Genomic DNA, 24,136 nt, shown 5'->3' with positions numbered 1-24,136 from the left:
TATATTCTGGCTGTATCGAAGGTTTTAAAACCGCGTGAACAACGGCTTCCAATTGAATAGAGAGCTACAGGAACTTGCGCCGTGATGGGCGCAGCGATGGAAGGACAAAAAAAGAAACGAAATCTCTTGGCAAGGGTACCGAGACCTAAACTTTACTGGAAATGACTGAATTATCAAGAAGGCTGCTCTTAAGGTCGCGCAGGACCCTTGAGATCATTATGTAGGAATTTATTTAAAGAGTATGCACGAACTGCGACGACTGAAGCCGACAACAAACGAAATATTCATGACAATGTTTTTCTTAAAGTTCTTTGTACAAGTAATTACATGGTATTGTTCTCAGCTTTGCGTACCGTGCGCTGAAACAAAGCGAATTATCATAATTAGATTCACAGCTGCGAACATAGCGCACATCGGTGGTAAACATTGACTCGGAAGGTCTTCGGAAGCGGAAAATCCTGCAATTTTGTGTCCAAGTTTTCTTCGCCGATATAGAATTTCAGGAGTTGATTCGCGAGGAACATGAACTTGGTGCACTCTATTGTGTTATGACAAGAGCGAATTTTGAAATTTCGTTCTCAAAATGAAGATAGCACGTTTCAAAGTTTAGATTTTACATTTTTACTCTCTTAGAAGCAGATAACTTCTAGCAGTTTTTGAAATCGAAAATTTCGTTCTTGTCATAACATAAAAGAGGTTATGATTCATCACTAGGTTATATAATCATTTAATTCGGTGCGCTGTTGTAGCCGAAAACTTGGACACAAAATCGCATTATCTGCAGTTAAACTTTTAAGAGCCTGTAACATTACAGTAAACGGTCAGCTCTCAGTAAAAGGACAATCATGTTTTAATTCCATCATCCCTTAATATCCTTGATAAATTTTAGAGGAATCGATGTTCAAAATGTAGCGAATTAAAGCTTTACAAGATAGCACCTCGTTAAGAAATTTGGCTAATGAATTTATTAATGAGCAAGGGTCCTGCGCGACCTTAAATAGAAGGGTGAGGTCTGTGGGAATTGCCGTGTACTCCCCTGGGTCACGCTGGGAATTTTAGGTAGCGCATTGTGGTAAATTTTGGCTTTTGTGTGTGTTTTCTCTACTGAGAATAGGATCACACTTTGAGAAAGCCGACATCTAATGAATCACACGACAAGGCATTAAGCCCTGGAGTGGGACCCTCAGGACAAAAAGGAAGGGAGGTGGGAAGGCTAGTGAACCCTGGAGGATGTCGGTGGAGGAAGAGCTAAATGAAGCCGACATCACTTATGAACAAGCAAAGAAAACATAAACAAAACAGGGAAGGCTGGCGTCGTGTTAACACCGCCCTTTGTTCCACACGGAACCTTAAAGCTAAGTTGAAGTCATGTGGTATGAAACCACAGCTTCCTGTTTATTACACGAAACATTTCTATTAATATATTGTGGTGATTGTGGTTTACCTCTGTACATATCTTTACTGCCATGTTTACTCAATAGGTGTTCTTGGTAAGCGATCTTTAAAGAATGCGCAGTCGTGAGTTTAGAACAGTCGCATTGGCTAAGAGAGTAGGGTCCAGTCAAAAACTACCCCAATGGAGGTGGGGAGAGACAAAATGTACGTCATGAGGGGTGGGCTAGAAAAATGCACCAAGGAAGATGGGGTGAGGGAACAAGTACGCGGCGAAGAAGTTAAGGGAATAAATGTACAAATACAAATACAACAACTTTATTTAAACACGGTAAAAAAGTTTAAAGCTAAAAGCTTGTGGGGCCGTGTACAAATTAAAAATTTTAAAAAGACATATAAAAAGACATCCTAATATTGAGAAGATAGAAAAAAATCACTATTATAATAACAATTTAAAAATTCAATAAAATTTAAAAACATCATCGTTCAGTCTGACAGTCTGCGTGGATAACGCCTCGAAGCTAATATTTTTAAGAATGTTCTTGCCTTTTACTGTGTTAAAAAACGACTTAAAATTACTAGTTTTACCGTGTAGTCGTTGTGACAGGGCGTTCCAAATAACGGATCCCCTGTAAGCGATTGAGTTTTTCACAAAGTTGGTGGAATATCAATATTAGATCACGAGCCAAGGAAGTGTGGATCTACAATGCAAGCTACAAGCTAATAACAACCAAAACTGAGTGCTCAAAAGTCGCAATACTTAAGTATTGCGACTTTTGCACTTCAATATCAACAACACATTAAGTGAGTCTAACGGTAATAAAAATCTAACATAAAACGAATAAATCATATAGTTAATATTATTTAAAGTACTTCAACGTTTTTTTATTATGAATCTTGTATCGTTTCTTGAATCCATTGCTTGAGCTTCAACACATCAGCGTACACTCCATATCGTCCCCTTTGTCCGCACCCTGCACCCCAGCTAACCACGCCCATGACATGCCACTTCCTGTTCCGCTGACAGACCAGCGGTCCTCCGCTATCACCTCTACAGGCGTCAACACCTCCTCTAGCGTACCCTGCACAGCGCATGCGTTTTGTGACGCAGTAGCCAGAAGACCGGAAGTCCTTGTAGCTTCTCTTGCAAGTGTCACGTGACACAAGAGGAAGTTTAGCTTGCTTCAAGGTCTGATAAGTAAGACGAAATAGTTTCATGAAGATTAGTTTTCGCAACTTTTTAGTGAATGCGATTCCCTGTATTTTTTCGCAACCGAAACCATTTCTCGTTCCCAGAGCCTCCGTTTCGTTTGGTCACGTGGTCGGCGAAACGGAGGGCTCTGGTAACACTGACTACCGGATGTCGAAAAATCCACGACATCCGGTAGCGCATGCCCACTGCATAAATGTTCGTCTGCGCCTGCTCAGTAAAAGAAAAGGGAAGGCTGGGGCTGACTGAGACGAGAAGAAAGCGAATTTTGAAAGAAGATAGGAGATGAGTTTGGCGTTCGAAAGAGCTGTACAGCAATCCTGGCTACAATTGTCGGAGGACATCAAGAAACAAGGAATGGAACAGGAGGCCGCCCTGCCTGCTGTGGTCGTTAAGTAGAACGACTGTCTTTGTGTTTTGCCCGCTGGTTTTGGCAATTCAAGTCGTTGATATTTTAACTTTATACACAATTCGATTCGTTTGGAACTTATTGAATTGCATGGCTGATAGATGTGTTCTTGTTATGTCGTCTCTACACGCAATATTATCTGACGGCAGATAGAAAAGTTAGAATCCAGAGGAATTGGAGTTATAGTGTTTAAACATGGAGTCGAAGATATCATCAGCTGATAACATTTCGACGGTTGATGATACTGTGAAATTTATTATGGCCATGCGGAGGTATTGTAGAAAATTCAGAACTAAAAAAGCCGCTGATCGACGAAGTATCCAGCATTCTATTGAGCAGCGGTAAGAAATATCACATTGAATTTCAAAGTCTTCATGTATTCAAGAACTCCATTTAGTGTGTATATCTTGTATAAGCTAAGTTGATAGTGCAAATGTTTGCAATATTTTTAATGCAATAAAAAGTACAACCGAGTTACACCTTACAAGAGATGTACTTGTCATTCGTTCATAAACAAAGGTATGCTTCGTGAATACGTTATTCTAACAAACTCCCAGTGTTATTCGGTCTTTTTCCGGTAAATTTTCAAACTTGCCCGCTACATCTTCAATTGTTTCGATGACCGGAAGTATAACCAAAATTGCGTAGAAGCGTTTCGTTTTTTACCAAATTACGCTTGCAGTTTTTATCAGCCAATCAAAAAAATCATATTTTTACCGTTACCAGGGCCACTACGTCATGTCATTTAAAAAATACGCGTGGCCCTGGGGAAGAGGATGAACCGAAACAAGATGCCCCTAAATTCTCTTCCAGACTAGCATAGGCGGCGGAGCAGGGGGGGGGGGGAGGCAAGGGGGCTGTTGTCCCCCCCCCCCCCCAAACGAAAATGTCGGGGGCTGCGCCCCCACGTTTTGGTGCCGAAAATATCGCGAGCGCAGCATAAAATTGGTTTGTCAAGATATTCCGTCTTGGAAGTCTTCGGAAAACCTCGTTTATATTCGGAAAAGTTCGAAAATGATCGGAAACGTTCATATGGCCTTCAAACGACAATCGGAGAATCTTCGGAAATTTTCGGTCTAGAAAATGCTCTAAAATAAAAGGTTGATATAACGGAAAAAGTTGCTCCAAATATTAAAACATCGAAAAATGTCGACTATTTTTGAGACAGTCTTAGCGCCCCCCCTCCCCTCCCCCCCCCCCCCCCCACGTTCCAAAACGCTTCGCCGCCCCTGACTAGTAACTGTCAAAAATGAATTGCAGCATTATTTCATGATTTTCTCAATTCTAAGATGTATTATATTGCGATATCCTTATTTTCAATTAAAATATATATATTTAGACAAGCATCCACAATTGTAACAAAACTTACACGCATGGTGAGTTGTTTTTATAGTGTAGGTTTGCAGGAGTAAGGGCCTGATTACCTGAGCCGGGCTGGCCCGGTTAGCCGGGCTGGCTCGGTTTGCCGAGATCTCGGCACGTCTCATTAAACTCAACAAAAATCAACTTCGCGATTACATGACAACCGCGCCAGCCCGGCTAGCCGAGATCCTGGCATCGCGATGCCGGGATCTCGGCTAGCCGGGCTGAAAATTTGCCATGTAATCGCGTTCACCGGGCCAGCCCGGCTAAGCGGGCCAGCATTAAATTTCTCTTCCGAGCACAATATCCGACAAAAAAATCAATGCTACTCCTTCTTAATAGGATGTAGAGGTAAAGTAACCTATCCAGCTGCATAAGTGCAAAATATTTAACCACCAAATTGCCGGAAAAAGGTGATCAAGATCATTCGTGCTCTGATCATTCGTGCTGAAACCGGGCTGAAAGTCATCTCGGCAAACCGGGCTAGCCCGGCTCATGTAATCAGGCCCTAAGTGTGAATTGTTGTCTTAAATCATCGGGGTAAAGAAAAGGATGACCGTTGTCATTTTTATGAAGGAAAGGGAGGATGGTCCAAGGATAGTAAAAGATATTGTGGTCTTTAACTCATTCAGGACCGCCCTTTAAAATATCAGTCGCTGAAGACTGATGACAAAAAAAATTCGCATTTATTAGCGTTACATCCATTCGCCGCCAAACTTTACAAAAAGCGTGACTAGATAATTACCCAGTCCCTCCGCAAATTTCAGCTGAAACACTTCAATGTGGCATACACGACGAATAAGCCCGTTCAGTCAAAAGTTCGAAATCACACGCGGTGGAAGTTATCGATCGCGGTCGATCGCTACTAGCCCAGAGAGAGTTCTCTAGCTCCTGGAACAAAAAGATTACACCAAAGATGGCATTTCAAGCGATGAAGAAAGTGATTTGGATCGACAGCTTCAAATTTAAGCGACGAATCGGGGTAAGAATTGAGTAAACATTACGCGAGTGAAAACTGAGTCGCACGTGTCGAACCACACGCGTGGTCTGAAACGCGACAAAACGCTGTATTTAGTCGACTTCTTACGTTCAAAACCTTGCTGATACTTTGAAATAAATGTCTTGGTTTTATTTGAGCTTTGTGAGATCCATATTTTTGGAGGAAAAGGGGTTTTGAGACAACAGATGTGAAGATAATTTAGTGTAATTTATGCAGGGCGTCTGCAAATAAATTTAACTCGAATTGCACAATCGGAAATGCAATGATATGCTTTATATAGTTCACTTTTTACGTTCAAAACCTTGCTGATACTTTAAAATGAATGTCTTGGTTATATTTGAGCTTTGTAAGATCGATATTTTAGGAGGAAAAGGGTTTTAGGACAACAGATCAAAAGATAATTTGAGTTGAAGCTTCGTGTCAACAAGAAGCTCGAATTTCACCTATCACGTTTCATCTGCGTCAATTCAAAAAATTGCCAAAAATTTCAGAATTAATCTTTTTTAACAAAAATTGCTGCATACTTTGGTAATATAATATGAAACACTTTTGTTTTTAAGCTTTTCTTGGAAACTTTTACCATTTTTAGGTTTGTTTATTTTTGTCCATTATCTTTTGCAAATTTATGCTAATTTATGTGAATTAAATTAATGTATTCAAAAGTATTATGGGTTGTTTCGGACAAAAAAAATTTTTTTCTGGAAGCCTATTTCATATGCTTTCAAATGAGGTATGGCTCTTATCTCAATTCTAAATCCCAGCTGAGAAATAAAATTAAGAAGGACAAAGGTCAATTTTGACAGTAATTTGACCCTACAGCAATGAGTTAATAGAGTAGCGAAGGTTTGCATGTAGTCTCCAAAAGAGTAGTAAAAGTTGTGTTTTAGACGAAGGACTGCTAGGAAATTCCCTTCGTTATAAGTAAAATCGGAAAGTCGACAATTCATTTGTTTGCTAAAACTTTCTCTACCAGGCCCGTTTTAGCGCTATTCGGCATACCTTAGTTGGCCCAATTATTAATCTTATGTACCTTTGGACGCCTTTTACCGCTGTTGCCATTTGTTCCCCACCCAGTGATGTGACAGATGGAACCAGATGCAAACTCCGAGTCTGGAAGACAGACTGGTCCCACTCTGTTGTTGAATTTCAGGGTCCTGTTCAGCTTCAACAATGCCACATCGTTGTTGTACCTACAGGTCATGTTGTATCGAGGATGTATGAAGAGCTTTTCGATGGCAACTTCTTGCTCGAAGCCATCTACTCTCAAGAGATGGTGATCCCCTGGTTTGAATAAATAAAGCAATTAAAAAATGAAATTAAAATACAATCAAACTTGTATTTATTGCTTAAGAAATGGGCCTGTGTCTGTTTTAAACAGCTTGGAAAAATTGTCCAGCTAACTTGAAAAACTTTCGCTTTGATTTCGAATGAGTTTCCTAGTGACCAATGAAGCCAAAACTAAACAATTACATTCTGGGTGAAAAGTGTTTGCTCTTTAATAACTTGCTCTTTTATAAACTTATAGACTAGCTTTTCGCTTTTCGAACGAATTTGACCATTATTTGATTGGAAGTAAGCCAGCCCAGTGAAAGTTAAACGATGTCGTTGCAGCACGAAGTAAAATGAAAATATTTAATCGTTTAGCCGGGACTTATGAATTGTTTAAATAACAAAGCTGTAACCCTTGATAACAGTGCTACCAGTTTCTTTGTAGTGACCCTTTTTTAGTGAAAAGTTAATTAGGATTACCTGCAATAATGGTGAAATCTTTTGGATTAAAGCCATCAAAGCAGTGAGCCGCTGTTAAGATCCACTGCGGACCAATCACTGATCCTCCACACAGATGTGCCTTGTATCGATGTTTTAATGACACTTGCCAGGGCCACGCCCCTGGACGTGTGTTGGTGCCCCCATATATCCTAGAACGGGGTGGCTTTTTACCACAATCAAAACTTTCTATGGAAGAGAAGAAAATCAAATAACAAATTTTAAAATGAGTCAAATAGCACTTTTGATAGTTTCTCTTTGGTACGTACAAAACTGCTTCGTATGTTTTGTATCTTTTTGCTGTAAGAAATTCTATGGGATTCGTAAAACATCAGTAATCTTTGCAAGCATCAGGAGACACGCGCCGGTTCCGTTTGTGTTAATTTTATGCAAGTTAACATAACTTTTCGAAAATTATATTGGCGTACATTTTATAACGCGTAGATTTTGTTCGCGTTGTTAAAATTCTTCGTTATACTGTATTCCTATAATAAGATCAACTCGGCTGCGCCTATTGACTCATAGAAAACTCAGGCTCATAGACTGTTTGTTGAACAGGAGCCCTCGGTATTAAAACTGGAGAAAAAAGTTTTTAAAAACAATAATTTCGTATTTTGTAATTTTTTTGATAATTTCAGTCTCGAGAACACTGCTATGCGTTGGCATAACATTATTACATACCAACTCTATAGGTGCAGTAGAGCATCTCATCGATAACCCTGTTGTGTATGCCAGCCCAGAGTATCTCCCAGTATACCAACTGGCCAAAATTGCCTTTCATGCTCATCTCCACTGACACAGTCACAGAACCATCGCGGTGTTTCCTTGCTCTGGGATTCTTGACATTGGTCTTACACCACGTGGACAATGATCCATCGCATTTTGAAAAGGCAAAGGCGTTTGTTACTTTGTTCCAGCACAGGATTGTGAATGGTATTCCCTTGAAGACTTTTCCAAAGCATATCTCCTTGTAGGTATCAGATGTCATCAATCCGACGTTGATTAACCAGCTCACAGTGACTTTGTCCTTGTGTGATTGGACTGCAGTGTCACACTTATTTGGCCCTTGTGAACTGCCTAAGTGTGAAAATAACATATAAAAATGACGGGCGTTTTTACATAACCTGATGGAAGTATGAGATGGAAAGTAATATATCAAACACGAGAAAAAGCTTTTTCATCGCATTTCAGAACATCGAGAAGAGAGTTGAAAATACGACGCGCAGCGGAGTATTTTTGACGATGAAACACTCGCCCTCTTTTTTCAGTCAAATGGTACTTCTCAATCGAAACTAAACCTACGGGAAAAAAGAGAAATAAAACCTTTGCCAATTAGAATCACATAGCCAAACCACGGTTCTGATTTCAACTTGAAAGTTTATTTAAACCCAAGTCGCAGGTGAGGTTTAATGTTATGGTTCAATTTTACTTTTCAGGGTATAATTTTGTGTTTTCCTTTGTTCTGGTTAATGGTAAAAAAAAAAACAAAGGGAAATACCAGATTGTACGAAGGGTAAAAATTGAAACGCAACATTTACATAAACACTTTCGAATTCTCCCAAACTATTTCAAGTGTTTACAACAGTATGTAAACAAGGGCGGTTGTTTTCATTTCTTTTAAAGAACAAAATTAAGCCAACAACATGCATGATAACCATAAATAACTGTTTTCATAGTCTCGTGGAAAACGATAAAACAACAGGTAAGAGCGTTTGTCACATGATCGAAATGTTATAAAAATAATATAAGATTGCAGTACAATTTGGAATCAATTACATGCAGCGAAAAATAATGGTGAATTATAATTTATTTTATTACTTTTTGTGTGTACAACACAACGCTACAAAAGGTAACATGTAAAGCAACCTTATTTATACATGCGTAGGGATTTGGTGTGCCCAGTATGTGCAAAAAATATTTTAAATAAAATTGCTTCTTCGTCAAGATTCCGGCCTAGTAATCGGGCGTCATTTTCGTGTAGCCCGTGACGTCATGATTTTGTGAACTGAGGCGGGAGATTCACTCCCTCCCAGGCTCTTTCCCGTGCTTTGCGCTTGCCAATGAGAGCGCGCGCGAGGACTGGGTAGGATCCAAGATTAGAAAATTATTTACTTTTGCATTACGGTCAAACCCCCGGCTATGGACTTAAGAGATCTTAAGAGATTAATAGGTAATACAACCTCGCCATGAACTGAGAAGAAACTGCTATGAAAAAGATTAGCAATGACAAGTCTTGGAATGTCGATTTCAATGAACAAATAAACCAACAATGAAGTTAATTTTAGCCGACCCCAGGGTCAAAATCGTACCTCTTATTTTCGTTGGAATACCCCCAAATGTAAGATGAAATTTCAGCAATGAGAATCAAAGTGCTCAACTGAAACTTAACACGACCACCAAACAACATGAATCAGTGTAAAGGGCTGATCCGCGATATCGCAGTTAATTACATCATCTTTTATATCCACCGTCCAAGTTTGGAATGGGCCAATCTTTAAGTATATAGGCTTTAAAGCCGCATGCAAGTCATTTTCAAAATTAAACGCAATAAGGATTTTGGACAAATTTGTAGACCTTAATCTACTTACCAACAACCAAACTCATTGCAAGCAACAACAATGCCCGGAAGAGAGCTTGAAACTTCGTCATGATGTGCTTCAATCACGCGAGATGCTTTCTGTATAGTGTACACCACACTCGACTTTTTCAGGTGGTTTTTTATAAGAGATTTAACGACAAAAAGAGCTGGTACTGAAATATACGTCCTGAGCTTGCCAAACAAATGATTTCCGTCGAGAACTTTGCAAACAAATGATTTACGGAGCTACCGTCTTGTGACCTGATGATGTGTTTGTAACATGAAGTTTCAGTTTCGTCGAAAGCTCGGGCTTTCAGTTTCCAATGTACCACTTGACCCGCTTGACCCGAAGTCCTTTAGGGAGAGATCTAGAATAGAAACATTGCATTTTAACGCCATGAATTCAGGTTAAGACAACAATCGTTCAATTGGTTAAAAGTACCATAATAATAATGTGCATGTCATTTTGAAAGTAAATATTACAGCAAGTGAGCTAAAAACATGCAACTAAAGGGAAGTATCAATTTACGCCAAGTACTCACAAAACCTCACCGATGGCAAGGACCCTGGGAGAGTCTTCCGAAGAAAACTGACGCAGGGAATTGAGGGAATTTTTAAAAGAAAGCCGCGGTTTCGTTTGTGGGCGAGGCTGGACTTCATTTTACCCTGGTCTTAGGGCGGATCATTATTTTTTTGGAGGAAGGTATGAAAAATATTGAAAAAATTGTTTGCCTGGTCTAGAAAGGCAAAATAAATTGTTTGCAAACACGATATGTGTGACAAAAAAATAGTTGGCATTACGAGAAAATGTTTGTAGAGGTGAATAAACTAATAAAAAAATTTGCAGAGGAAAATTTTTTGTAGAGGTATCAATTCTAAAACGAGAAGCAGTTAGTATCATTTTTTTTAACCCGCTTCTAGAACCGGGAAACCTCTAAAGGTGGTCACATTATAATTACATTTTAAACGCACTAAACGACCAAGCGACAAATTTTATTTTTTGAGGTACAACGACGATCACTTTCGTTACTATTCAAAAAACCCTCAATATTCAATCCCTCCCCCATCCACTCCACCCCCTTCGCCCAGAATAAATATTGCAGAAGATCGATAAGGAACTATTACAAACTCGATTCATTTCCATCGAAAAAAAATTCAGATTTAAGCTAAAATAACTTTTCATGCTCAAAAACGATTTGGTTTCCTTTTTTGGCAAGAGTTCATCAGCCCTCACTTTGCCGGTGACCGGCGACTCATAATGCGCTCTTGATATCTCAGTTTTAAGAGTCGTCGAGAATTTTTTCTCGTTTGGCACACTCTCACTCGCACTTATAAATTTATTATCAAGTAAAGAAATGAACTGGTACCCAGGTGACAAAATTTAAGACGCACGAAAAATGTTTTCCTACTGATCCTGCATGCGGCGTGCATTTCCGACTCCGTTTAGGGTATGAAACCCACTACTGTTAGCGTTTTCCGGATTGCCCACCACGAGTCAAGCGAACTCTGCATACCAGGTGGGTAACCCAAATAGGAAACAGAGAAATACATAGTACAAAAATGTTATCAGTGGAAATAACCAAACAGTCTTAACTTGAATTCTTTTGCTGAGCATTCCTTTCTTGATGTGACCGACCCAAACATCCTAACGTTGCGTGGAGAGTAACGTTCAAGAGAAACTACGGGAGTGTCATCGTGGCTCTGTCATGATCAGGATTTATTGATATGCGATCTAGTGTGTGGTCCGCTAAAATTCATTCGTGAGCGGTTTGCCGAGCCCGTAGGACGAGTCTAAATACAAATTACGAGAAGAAATGAAATGAAAAATGAAAAAAAAGTCGAATAAGAGATTTATTTTTCCAACGTTTTCTTTGTCCGAAATCCTGACTTTCTAGAAGGAATAAGAGGACTACACAGAACCTGTTAAACCGGTCTTGTGGAGTACAAATATCGATCGTGAGATGTTTGTACTCGTTTCGCGCATCATTTGCACTCCACTTAGCGGAGTTCAATAATAGCAGGAATAGAGAAGTTTTCCTTGAGTGTCCAAAGTAATTCTCGTTTGCTTTGGTTTTGCATTACTTCGCTTAGTGATTAGTTTAAAACAAAGTATCACGCCCCTTTCTCAGCCAATCAGTTAAACCAAAACCAAAACCATGACTCGCTCGTGCACGTTTTCCCGCGTTTTGTGCCGAAGTATTTGCCTCGAGATTTGGTTGGTTTTACTGACCGGACTATCTGTGTTCTTTGTAATTGTCAAGATTGATTACTTTGGTTTTGGTTTTACGACACTCAATTGAAAACTGCTCTAAACCCTCGCATTTGTTATTCAGTTTAGAAATTAACACTGATTGAATATTTAATTCTCATTTTTATCTTGGAATCCTTAATTGAAGAAAATTTTACAAAAATATCAAAATATAGGTAATCATTTGGGAGGATATTTATACAATTATTGTCAAAAACCATTTGATACAAAGCAATTGTGTTAACATTGAGACTTGAACTTTGAGTTTAGGCTTGAAAACAAACGTGACATGAATCAAAACAAACGGATTAATTTATATTCCAACACCTGCTACACAAGAGTCGTATACGCGTATTTATGTTATAGCCCTGTTGTAAACAGGTTATGTACTTTATAAAACTATTATTTCCATTACGCCGCTGAAAAGTGTACCTCAACTAAAATAAGCGGAATTCCTAATTCTTAGAGTTATATATTGTATCAGGAATCCAAAGATGTTTCTAAGTTTTTAGAAATATTCGTATGAATAGCTGTTGACATTTGTTGCCCGCTTGGGTGGCAGTCAAAAAATTTCATCTGACTAGTTTGCTTCGTCCTGCTAGGAAATCACCGACGTTTACTCGAAATTTTTAGTCACAGGTGCATGGTTAAAGAAGAATTCCAACAGACTTGGGGATTTCTAGAATAAAAACGTTTTGGGTAGAACTGCAGATTTCCATTAACAGGTGAGTGTGACAAAATTGTTTTCTTCCTTGCTTTTGAAGATTTCCTAATGACAACAAAAACTTTTTCGCATATTCGTTACGAACTGAACTTATTCATCCCTTTAGAAGTCTAAATTTAAACACCAGTTGAATCCCGCCCCATATCTCGAACATTTTTCGATTTCCCTTGGAGGTTCGAGTTATGTATGGAAAAAGTAGGGCAGCTGACTGTTTTAGCTTCACGATTGAGATACTGTTTCTCATGCTAGTTCTTAGAACTTGTGCGATGATACAGCAACACATACAAGGGCGCGATTAGTTACTGATTACGATTCTTGCCACCTGTAGGCCTACTTCGAGACCTAAAGTAGTTTAATGTCACTACATTTTTTGGCCAATTTTAAAATCGTCCAAAGTCGCTTAAAGAAGCCTACCTGGGCCCGGCGCCCTCTTTAGTTAAAGTTACATATCCCCTTATGTCACCGGCAAAAACTGAGAACTGTTTCAGAGCTGATAAGAAATGATAATTTTATGCTGCTTCGACTAAATTTTGTTTGTAGTTAAAAAAATGGCAGGTTATGGTTAAGTTTTATCCATAACAACGGGTTAGTCAAAGTAACTTAGCAAACTGCAGTGTTGTGAATTTCGTCGCTCATATTTTTTTATTCTGCAGATCTTGTAAAAAGAAACCATCAAAAGCCAGCGATAAGTCATGGGATTCCCTTTCTTTGTTTCTTTACCGGATGACGTCAGACCCCCAGAACCTCAAAACCCTGAGCAGGAAACACCGCTGTACATAAAGCACGTGGAAATACGCGAAACGAAACCATGCTATACTTCGTATAAGAAAGTCGGAAATTCCTTGTTACTTCGTTACCTAGTCAACACTCGCGGTACAGAAATTCTCGAGCAACTGATGGTCGTCAGGTTTCACTCGAACGACAAAACCTTTATCGTGGATACTCTGAATAAAGGAATCGAGTGCAACGGCTCCCAGTATCACTACTTGGGTCAATCGACGTCCCAGCTAAGAAACAAGACGTGCTTGATGATGAACGCTTCTCTGAGTGACATGCAAAGTTTGCTGGCCAAGTTTGAAAACTTCGACAATATTTTTCCAGTTGCAAGACGATCTCGAAAGATTTCTCTGCTTTTTACGCCCTTCGAGCGAGGTTTGGAACTCAAATCCGGTGAATATGACGTCATTGACGACGTAACAAGCACATTGGGAACGTATGTGTTCACGGATGGGTGTGGTCTCATGTCGCCAGAGCTCGCTAAAGAGGTGCAGAGTTTGTACAATCTCCCATATCCGCCTAGTGTCATTGAAGTGAGATTCAAAGGTTTCAGTGGTACTCTGGTACGTTTCAACGAAATGCCAAGTCTTCGAGTCAAGGCGCTGTTTAGGAATTCAATGTCAGACTTTGCAACTTCTTGTAAAGCCATGAATGATATGGAAACGCTCGGTATCGTGGGCTTCTCGCGGCCGTACTCGCTGGGCTATTTGGACACACAGACAGTAATGCTACTGGCCGAAGGCGGTGCCTCGCGCGAGTATCTGGAGACACTTCAGAACAACTATTATGAAGTGCTAGACCGATTGGAAGAGAAGACGTATGTTGGGTACTTTTTACGAACAACAGGGAATGATGACTTGCTACAAGCGTTTCAGCGGGACGGAATTACCGACGACATTGTGAAGAAGCTGCAAATTTTGAAGACTAAGGAAATTGAACATATGAAAAGGGGGAAAATAGTTAACGAAAACGACGAAATTGACAATGAAGGACCATTGCAATTTAAAGAAGACAGTAAAAAAGAAGTCGAGATGAAACTTCAAAGCGATCTCAAAACGAATGACGTGTTCGCAGAAGCATCCAGTTCTTCTACTGGCGATGTTCCTTTGAATCAAAACACAAATCAAGCTTTCGATATCAGAATTCTTACTCCAGACGCACGAGTAGTCTATGGAGCCAGCGATCCGTACGATCAGCTGAGGTACGGAGAATGCTTCTTCCAGCCGACGCTTCATGAAGCAGAGCGCAATGCCTTCGCCTTGGCCGAGCTCGTACTGGTGATGCGAAGGCCTTCATACCACGCTGGAGATGTTCGTGTTTTGAAACTAACTCACGGCAACGAAGCTTACAAAGATCTGAACGACTGCATCGTGTTTCCTACCCGGGGGGCGCGACCACATGCTAATGAATGTGCCGGGGGTCGGGTGGGTGGTGACAAGTTCTTCGTGTGCTGGGATCAAAGGCTTGTGCCACGTTTTATCAGCAGTCCGTACATCGGTTATATATCAAATTCTTCTTCGAACATTGCGAACAAAATGAAAGAAGTCACTAAGAGTTTCAAGTGCATGGAGAAAAGGCCGGCAAGTGATTTGGAAGAGAGAAAAAAACAGCAACAAGCACGCCAAGAGCTAGTGGAACATTTTGGCCATTTTAAAGATTACGAAGGACTGCGCTCCCGCACAACAGAGATATTCATCAACTACGCGTCTTTATTTGGTTCGTCGTGTACCGAATGCGAGCAGCTAAAGAAAATGTTTTTGAGAGAGTTCGACTGGAGTGAGCGATATTATCAAATTGACAAGAAGTTGAGAGAACTTGAAGAAGCTTACGATAAAGAAATTAAGACACTCACCAAATTTCCTCACACAGCAAAGCTTCATTCGTCGTCCCGCCGTCCCGGTTTGTGGGATCGCCTTTTAATCTCACTGCAGTACAAGAAGCCGCCATTTTGTCCGGGAGATGACGTCTGGAACAAGATGAAGTCGAGAAGCGTCACGTTTGTCGAATCTCAGTCGAATCATTAACGGTTGATATAAACCTAGATAAATTTTAACTCAGTCGGCACCAAAGCACATATAAATCAGCGCTTTGCAAGCTTTCAGAACAGAGAAAGGGCAACTCTTTACGATACCTCATTGTCGGATTCAATGCGAACTGATTTGTTTTTTCTTCATTCAGCACAAAACATTGCGAAGCTCTTTCGAAGACTTTAACGAATGAAAACACACTACGGCGAATTTCCAAATAAGTGAAACATTATCGTGGGGTAATTCCTTGTAAGCTTAGCTGATAGCAGTCGTAGTTTCAAAGTGGAACCTACTGTGAATAATAATTAACAAAACAGTTACGAACGGCAACGTTTCACTGATGTTATTTAATTAATATTTGCATTTTAATTCGTGAAACAGTGAATACATTTTTTTCTCGTACTGAGGCACGTGCACAGATTGCTCCACGCATTGCACGTGCTAGAGCTTCACGAAACAAATTTGGGTATGTAACTAAGTGAAACTCTACCAAAAAGCAGCAATAATTAAAACAAATATTCAATCGATTCAATTTATTCCAATCGCTTCTCGGAAGGCGCTTCAAGAGTCTGGATCGTCACCTGCCCACGCCCCAACGCCCCTTTTTCGAACTTGGGAGCGGGCGCGTTCGCAAAATAACACCATTTGATCATGATTGTTGGTCGTGACGGGTATTATTATTTAAACAAATCGCATATTCAAGGGTATACAGACTGGACCTTAGTCGGAGCGGGCCTACTTTTTGTGAATTTTTAAAACGATGCCAAAAGATTGAGAGGCTAGCAACCCAGCGATGACGACGCATTGCAAGTTACAGAGTGGCTGTCACACGTTCACATTTTTGTTTGTAGTTTGCAACGCATGTTCATCATCTTGAGTCAGAACTCCAGTGAGCTAAGAACCCGCTTTGCTTGGCTCAATTTAATAATATTGCGATTCATGTTACGATTGATATCTCACAAGCAGGGATTTGTCTTGCAACGTCGTCAAAAGAAGACGATAGTTAAACTTTCATTGCAACTTGCAACGCAAAAATTTGTTGCATTGCAGGTTGCAAAAATGTTTTGTTTCGTTGCAAGTTGCGAGAAAAATTGCCTTGCTAAAATGCCATTAAACGGTACCAGAATCTCTTTTGTTGGTGTGTCTCGAAGGGGTGCAGAATTCTGAAAGAAAGAATAATAATTCTGACAAGTAGTTCTTGTCACATTTAAACAGTTTAATATCCTAAATTATAAATGACACCAAGATTTCAACCCATAAAAAGATACGACGATTATCCCCGTCAGCTTTAATGTGGGGACTTCAAATGGAGGGGGAAGGGGGGGGGGGGGAGAAGAGAAAATAAAGGAACTCCAGTGATCTTAATATTTACATCTTGTCTAGAAAATGGCAATACAAGAAGAGTTTAAGAATACACAAACGATAAAAAGACGTTAAAGACTTTTTCTAATAAATCACATACTTTTAATAAAATGCTTTTTAAAGATGGAAGCGCAGCCAGGATGAGACATAATAAAAAAAAAAACAATAAAAAACGTTCACTGGCTAAGAATATTAAAAAATATGCGCTTTCGGCTGTCTCTCTGCAGCCTTCGACGGATAAAAATTGAATACAAAATGAATAAAATATATAAAAGAAAGGTGAGATAAAAAACAAAAACAGAAAAACAAAAGTGAAGTAAGAATGTGTCAAGTGTATCTTTTTATGGGATGAAAACTTAGTACATTCTTACTTCGCTTTTGTTTTTTACTATTTTCTTTTTATCTCACCTTTTTTGTATATATTCATATTTTATTCATTTCTTATTCAATTTTTATCCATCGAAGGCTGTAGAGCGACAGCCGAAAGCTCATAGTTTTTAATATTCTTAGCCAGTGAACGTTTTTTATTGTTTTTTAAAATGCTTTTTGATAAAAACTTTTACAATGAACAAAAATAACGTACAAAATAGCATCCTGTTTTAGGCTACATTTTTAAGCGCCAGTCTACAGCTGAGCTTAGTTCAGCAATTTTAAAGGGGGCTACACCCGAGACCAACTTTTCATTAAATTAACTGAAATATCACAATAACGGCTCCAGAAGCTGTAGACGAGCTCAGACGAAACACTGAAGGGCCAGGAAGGGGCATGGATTTAAAGAAAAGCAGAAGAGTAAAACAGATTGCCTTTGGGTAAATTAAACCTGAAAAAAATGTCGGCCCGGCATTGTTCAAGGTTATCTCAGTTTGTATCCGATCTCATTAACAATGCTTGGGCGGGAATCATCCTTGTTAGTTATTTGGCCTGTATTTTGTCAACAAAATACTGTTATTCTGCCAATTTGTAATTTGAAGCTCATAATTTACGAAATTAATGAGAATTACCTAAAATACCGTGACATTGCCCCTTCAAAACTGTTCTTCTTCACATGGTATTTAAGAAAACCAGACGCTTTAACTGCTTCAAGTAACTATAAAATACAATTTTTGGCAAATAAGCAAACTTTGACTTACTATTAACTATTACTACTATTAATCTGGGTAAGAGTGGAAAGCTACCACCTACAATCTTTTTTAAGGACTTTTTCAACCAAACGATCAAACTAGGCGAAATTCTGATACACCTGGACTCAAACCAAGACCATAACGCAACTTAGTTTAGAAAAAATACGGTAACATAACGCACACCCTGCAGCTGGTTGGATAGCAAGATGTTTGGTTATGTAACGAGAACATTGATTGGATGGTCAGGTGTACTGATTTGCATAAACCTGTGTAAACACAGCTTAATGACGCCATGCAAGCATTCGTTCATGCCTTTGCAAAACAAATAGATAACTGCATGTCATTGCGTTTGGGAAACAAAGAAAGCGCATAGACCTGAAAATCCACTGCCCCCAAACGTTCTCCCTCCATTTACAGTATTTTTTTTGACTGAATACATTTTGATAGAATATCTGTAATGCTAAATTGCTACAATATACATATTCAAAATTGAAAAGAGCGATGCACCTTTTCTTTAAACTAAGATTACTTCTATAAAAGCATTGATAATATAAGACTCGAGACCTATCCCAGTCTGCCACATAAAACAAAAAGAAACGCCGTTGTTTTATTTTTTCGGTTGCCTCCAGCGTGCAACAAAATTCTTGTTTCTTAAGAAGAGATTTACCTCAATATCCACTACTAAAACCAGTTAAAATCTCCAAAGCAGTTCACACATGTACACATTGCGAGCCTATTTTGATACCTATTTGAAACCTCTATTCTCGTTTGTCCCGAATAAACACTACATCTATTTTTTTGTTTGTTTAGCTTTGTTTTTTGTTTATTTTGTTTTTAGTTTTTGGAGTTTTTGTTTTTATTTGTCCTTTATACTTTATTTTATTATTTTTTTTGCTTTCGTTTTTGTTTTTTCTTTTCTTTTTTTTAATGTAAGTCTAGGGACATTGATATGACCCGTTGTCTATTACTGAAAAAAACTTCATGTAATAATGAGCTTTGTTGTAAAGGGCATTTAGCGACCCGTCTATACAGGTGACTTGAAAACGAGATGGAAGTCTCTCTAAATACCAAGAGAATTCCACATTAATGTTTGCAATCACTTTTCAAGTACATTAAAGAAAACGTAATTATTTCTTTTTGCCCTTTGCAGCAAGCGGACTTGCATTCAACTGAGTGTTGCGCGTAATAAATTCACGCAAATTCTCGGTCATTTCTTTCCAAACTGGCTGAGTAGAAGCCTGAGAGGAGTCAGCAGTAGAACCTTGGGTTCCTTCCCGATCGGGGCTGAGCGTATCAGACTGAGAAGACTGATCATGAGTAGCAGAATCCTGGGTTCCTTTCGGGTCGGAGCTGAGCTTCTGATATTTCTTATCAAGCTTTACAAGATAGTTTTCAACTTCCTTCCTCTTGGCATTCCAGTCAAAACTCGGTGACAAGTACTCTCCGAGTTTCTTACATTCGGAGCACGATGGATCACCACGGACAGCAGCAAACTCTTCGAAGAGTGCCTTTGCACGAGAAACTAGATCATCGTTGTTTTTGAAGGTGGCGAAATACGTTTTTAGCTCATCCTGAAATGAGCCATCTTCATGAAGATTGCTTTCTTTTGAACGACTTTCTGCTTCCAAGCTTTCATGACTTGTTCCAACTGCTACGAAGCTGTATCTTGTCGGACGTGGTTCCCTTGAGCAAGGAAGGGCAGATATTACCTTGTAAATCTGACTGCAGAGCTCAGGCCATGGCAAATTGTTGGCAATGACGTCGAGATACGAATCTGGTTTCTGATGCATGAGATTTCTATCCCAGCAAACAAAATACTTGTTGGCAATACTGACTTGGTCTTCTGATTTCGAAGGTAAAACGATACAGTCTTCGAGGTTTTCGTACTCTCCCTTGTCACGCACCAGCTTGAGAACTCGAATATCTGCACACGTGTAGCATGGTTGTGGAATTACAAGGACCTGTTTTGTTGATCTAAACAGTTCTTTGTCTTGATCATTCCAACAGTCCAAGCAAGGATTAAAAACGCATTCATCTGGCTCGAGTGCCTTATCCTGGTCTTTGTAAGGATCTTCAATTCCAAAAACTTCCCTCGACTTTTCAACAAGCACCCTGAGCTCGGGTTTGGTGCCATTTTTCATGCTTTTGATTTCGTCGTCTTTTATCTCCAAAATCTTTCCCTGTGCTTCATTCGTTATTTCGTGTTCTATTGTTCGTAAAAGTTCTTCTCTTCCATTTAGTCGAAGAAAGTGCTTGGCAAACGTCAAATCTGCAACTCGGAGCTTTTCCAACACTCTGTTATAACGTTTCTGTAGTTCCAATAAATACTCACGTGTTACACCTCGTTCTTCCAAAAACATCACAGAGTAAATATCCAAGTATCCTACCTTGTAAGGTTTGGCACAGTCGACAATACCCATTGTTAGTGGGTTACCACAGCTATTTGCTGAATCTGGAATTTGCTGCATCTGAATCAGGGCTTTAATTCTACGCGAGGGACGAACATCCTCACTAGCTCTAGCACATATCTCATCGGACAGCACTAGATTACCAGAAAATCCTGGACAGATGACTTGCACGACACTGGGTTTTTTAGCCAGACTGCATCTTTTCTTGATTTCTTCAGCAAGTTCGGGCGACATAAACCCACTCGTTACAGTGTTGCTAGGATCACGATGGCGCTCAAATTTGAACTCGTCTTTAGCTAACTGCAAGCTTCTTTCGAATGGTTCAAACATGTGTTGAACTGTAGCGGCTCGATCAGCAAACGGGATAACGCTGTTAAAGTTGCCAAACTTCGCTCGCCTTTCGCCAATTTGTTTCTTAGTTTCCTTGATTAGAAAGCAAGTTTTGTTTTTCAGCTGAGACTCAGAAAACCCCAGAAAGCAATATTGCGAACCGTCGAACTCGATACTTCTATTTAATATTTCTTTTATTTCATCTTGGGAATAGGATGAAAACTCAACCGTCAACAGTTTGTCCCACACACCTTGTTTTCCTCCTTCAGATTGCAGCTGATTAATCATCAATGAGTTTTTTACCTCTCTTGGTTGCGTTTGATCTTCGTTATCCTTTCTAAGGATGACATGTTTTACATACAACTTTTTGCCCGAAGGACACTTCAGTGGCTTGTTACACGACACAAGGTAAGTTCCGGCCATCTTTGGTCACCTTTCACGTACGACCTAATGAAAGCATCACATATAAACAAGAGATAAGTGGAACAACAAGTGGCACAATTGATTTTCTTTAAAACCATTGCATGTCTTTCATTTAAAAATGTCTTAGCCATCACGGTGTTGTTGGAAATATAAATTCTCCTTACTATGTCTTACTGATTGTCATTGAATTTATTGTTGGTAGTTATGAGAATTTGAGAATATCCTATAGTTGAAGATTTGTTTTGTTCTCATATTGGTATGAAGAAATTTGATGATCAATGCTTTTGTATACCTAAAGGCCCGAGAGGCTCTAGAGGCACGGTTTTGCGATTTTTTGTAATTTTCTGTTTAGTTAGATGTCACGAAATAGTTTAGTAGAAAATTTTTAAAGGCACAGCTGGAAACATTAAGAAGGAAATTAAAAATAATCCTGCAGGGCTTGAAGAGTAAAAGCTAAAATTCATGCACCCCTCCCCCTCCCCCCATCAACAATGTCATGGTTCACCTTTTAGGGGGCGCTTGTCTGAAATTTTGAAAGGAACCTTTTAAATTAAATTCTTTTCTAACCAACATTTTACGTTTACTTTAACTGAATCACCAGTAGCCGTAGTCGTGCCCGTAGAAAGGTACAAGTAAACATAGAAAATGTTCTGGGTAGACAGTTTGTGTTCCATACCCTTATCGATACCTAACACCTTCTTCCGGGTATTTTGGAATTCACGGCTGAAATTGGAGACAAGCAAGGTCTTGGGGACATTTTAGTTCGCAGAGTGGGGTGGGGGAAGAGGTATGCGGAAATTGTGTCTTGTCACGAAACTAGGATTTCCATTTCACAAATCGCGAAATAAAAAAAAATTGTTTTTTACAATTTCGGCAATGCACGATTCACGGCGTATAGTTCAATTACGATATACAAAGCGTTTTTCATGATTCACGTTCCACAAAATAGCCAATTATGGAGTCACCAAAATAACCTTACCCCTTTGACTCGACTTATTGCTTTTAAGCAATAAAATTTAAAACACTGACTGAATAAACTTGAAAAGTTTATCAGTCGTCAGGTTTCCTAGCTTCAGCAGGAATGCCAGTATACAGTATATCGACGTACTATAAGTTTAGCGGGTTTCCTAGGTTCTTTATAGACATTTTCTTATGAGGCTCACCAGGAATATTCAGTATATTGACGTACCGCTTTTATATTATTCAGGAAGCGTTTAGAGTTTGCCTTGGTAGCTGATATTTCATACAGCTCGGCTAAAATTCCGAAACCAAAGCTCCTTCTTTCAAATGTGTCATGAAATTTATCCCTTTACTATCTGTAAAATACTTTTCCTCCGAAAATTAAGTAACAGTTGCGTACACTGATCGTTATCACCCATTGTGTGAAGTGTTTTGCTTTCATTTTCAAGAAGTCAAACTCATTGCTTTGGTCCTAAGCCAAGAACATTACATCAAGCTAAATATATTTTTAATGACGTTAGTGTTGGCATGGAAATGTTACAACAGCCAATCAAATTGCTGACTTTATCATCAAGCTTTGTCATGTCAAACTGTTTAACAAAGAAACAAGTCTGCAAAAGGGCGCCGTCACAAAGAGCGCTGTCATAGAGCGCTTTATCTGACTGTAAACATTTATTCATTTTTTTTTTCGAAAAGATTGCAGTGAAGTCAGGAACCCGAACGCGTCTTGGCAGGCAAAAAACAGTTGTGAAGTAAAAACTTTTCCCTTCCGAGAATCTGCTTGTAATATGCCGACATACCACTTCAAAATCTGATATACGTCCAAACGAAATCGAAACGGTGAGCGGAGAGAATTAAAAAAAATTGTGCAAGGAGGGGCTTATAGAGGGAAGAATAGAAGGCAGGGTGGGGGAGGGGGTTGCATTTACGATACGCTGCAAAACAATTTGCCATAAGCCATGACGCAGATGACCATTAATACCGCCCACCCCCCACTTCATCAAAATAACTCTTCAGTCACCCCCCTCCCTCCCCTTTTTTTTTCTGCCTACGTCTTTCTACATAACGTCTAGAATAATTTCGCGTTTAAGCGAATTTTAACTTTAAAGCATAATCCAAAACACTTAGCACTGCAGCATAAATCACTGAAAATGAGGTTCGGAAGCAATTGAGTCGTAAGAACAGCTAAAATTCGAATCGTCGTTGTGAGCAGAGACCGTTTTAAAACAATTCAAATGCAACGCCGTGCATCTGTTCCTCTTTGCCAACAGGTCTCAATCAAGAAAAATTTTGCGTTTTGTGAAAAGTATTCTTTCCATTGCATTACCCATTAATGAAGTGTCGAAGTTGTATATAAATTGTTTTCTAAACGCTGACATTATTGAAACTTTCAATGAAGCAGGCAAAATGCCTGCGTAGTTATCCGCACAGGATAGATTCATAGCTAGGAACGACTAAAGAACGCTTGCATTTAAAGCTCAATCGACAGAAATTCACGCCATGAATACTTACTGACAAGTTTGTGTTTGTATTTGTGTATGTGCATGTATGGCGTCGCATTATTTCCTTTTGAATTTAGTGGAAGTAATATCGTAAGACTGTTGACATACCTGATACCGTTGTCTTTTCTACATATCTTCTTTTCTCATACAGCTTAATACAAATTGTCGTAGTTATAGCAAGCTTTGGGCTACAAAATTATGGAAGGCCGCCAGAGCACCAAACTGTTTGTCTTGATGGGTGCTTTTGCGTGCAGCGCCCAAGATTCCGTCAATTTATTTGCATATATATAAAGTCTAGACAGAATAAGAAACTGAAAATAAAACTAGGGGAATCCCCGGATTAGATTAGAAATTTCTTGAACTGGCATGTTTTTCATTTCATACCTTTGGCGTTGCTACGAGCCTGGTTTTGTGCTGCCCTTTAGGCTTGCTGTTGTTGTTGTTAGAATAGTATCATGGTCACTTTTTAAAGTGACCATGATTATTGTGATTAAAGCCTCTTGCAATACGGTGTTACAGTCAGGATTCCTAGAAAA

At 39.3% G+C, this 24,136-nt stretch overlaps 3 protein-coding genes across 4 annotated transcripts; 1 reads left to right on the top strand and 2 right to left on the bottom strand.

The window, feature by feature from the left end:
* Positions 1–1,757: 1,757 nt before the first annotated feature.
* On the bottom strand, positions 1,758–10,621 carry LOC144645146 (chymotrypsinogen A-like). Its single transcript, XM_078504626.1, has 5 exons — positions 9,729–10,621; positions 7,822–8,217; positions 7,123–7,329; positions 6,404–6,654; positions 1,758–2,583 (listed from the first exon to the last, which is right to left on the bottom strand). The coding sequence occupies exons 1-5, from the start codon at positions 9,787–9,789 to the stop codon at positions 2,281–2,283; spliced, it is 1,218 nt and encodes a 405-aa protein (XP_078360752.1). The 5' UTR covers positions 9,790–10,621; the 3' UTR covers positions 1,758–2,280.
* Positions 10,622–12,384: 1,763 nt separating this feature from the next.
* LOC144645118 (uncharacterized) lies at positions 12,385–15,972 on the top strand. Its single transcript, XM_078504597.1, has 2 exons — positions 12,385–12,691; positions 13,344–15,972. Exon 2 carries the CDS (start codon positions 13,383–13,385, stop codon positions 15,489–15,491), a length of 2,109 nt encoding a protein of 702 aa, XP_078360723.1. The 5' UTR covers positions 12,385–12,691; positions 13,344–13,382; the 3' UTR covers positions 15,492–15,972.
* A 1,476-nt stretch (positions 15,973–17,448) lies between these two features.
* Positions 17,449–24,114, bottom strand: LOC144646275 (uncharacterized). 2 transcript variants are annotated; one of them, XM_078505808.1, is made up of 2 exons: positions 23,985–24,114; positions 17,449–21,162 (listed from the first exon to the last, which is right to left on the bottom strand). In XM_078505808.1, the coding sequence occupies exon 2, from the start codon at positions 21,136–21,138 to the stop codon at positions 19,105–19,107; it is 2,034 nt and encodes a 677-aa protein (XP_078361934.1). In that variant the 5' UTR covers positions 21,139–21,162; positions 23,985–24,114; the 3' UTR covers positions 17,449–19,104. The 2 variants fall into 2 exon arrangements, with proteins under 2 accessions (XP_078361934.1, XP_078361933.1); XM_078505807.1 differs by lacking the exon at positions 23,985–24,114 and adding an exon at positions 23,709–23,886.
* Between the last annotated feature and the right edge of the window lie 22 nt (positions 24,115–24,136).

The sequence above is a fragment of the Oculina patagonica genome, chromosome 3 (assembly GCF_052425735.1).
Source record: "Oculina patagonica isolate OP01 chromosome 3, crgOcupat, whole genome shotgun sequence".
In the NCBI taxonomy this organism is placed as follows: domain Eukaryota; kingdom Metazoa; phylum Cnidaria; class Anthozoa; order Scleractinia; family Oculinidae; genus Oculina; species Oculina patagonica.
The sequence above is the reverse complement of the archived record's forward strand: the minus strand, read 5'-3'. Positions and strand labels throughout refer to the sequence as shown.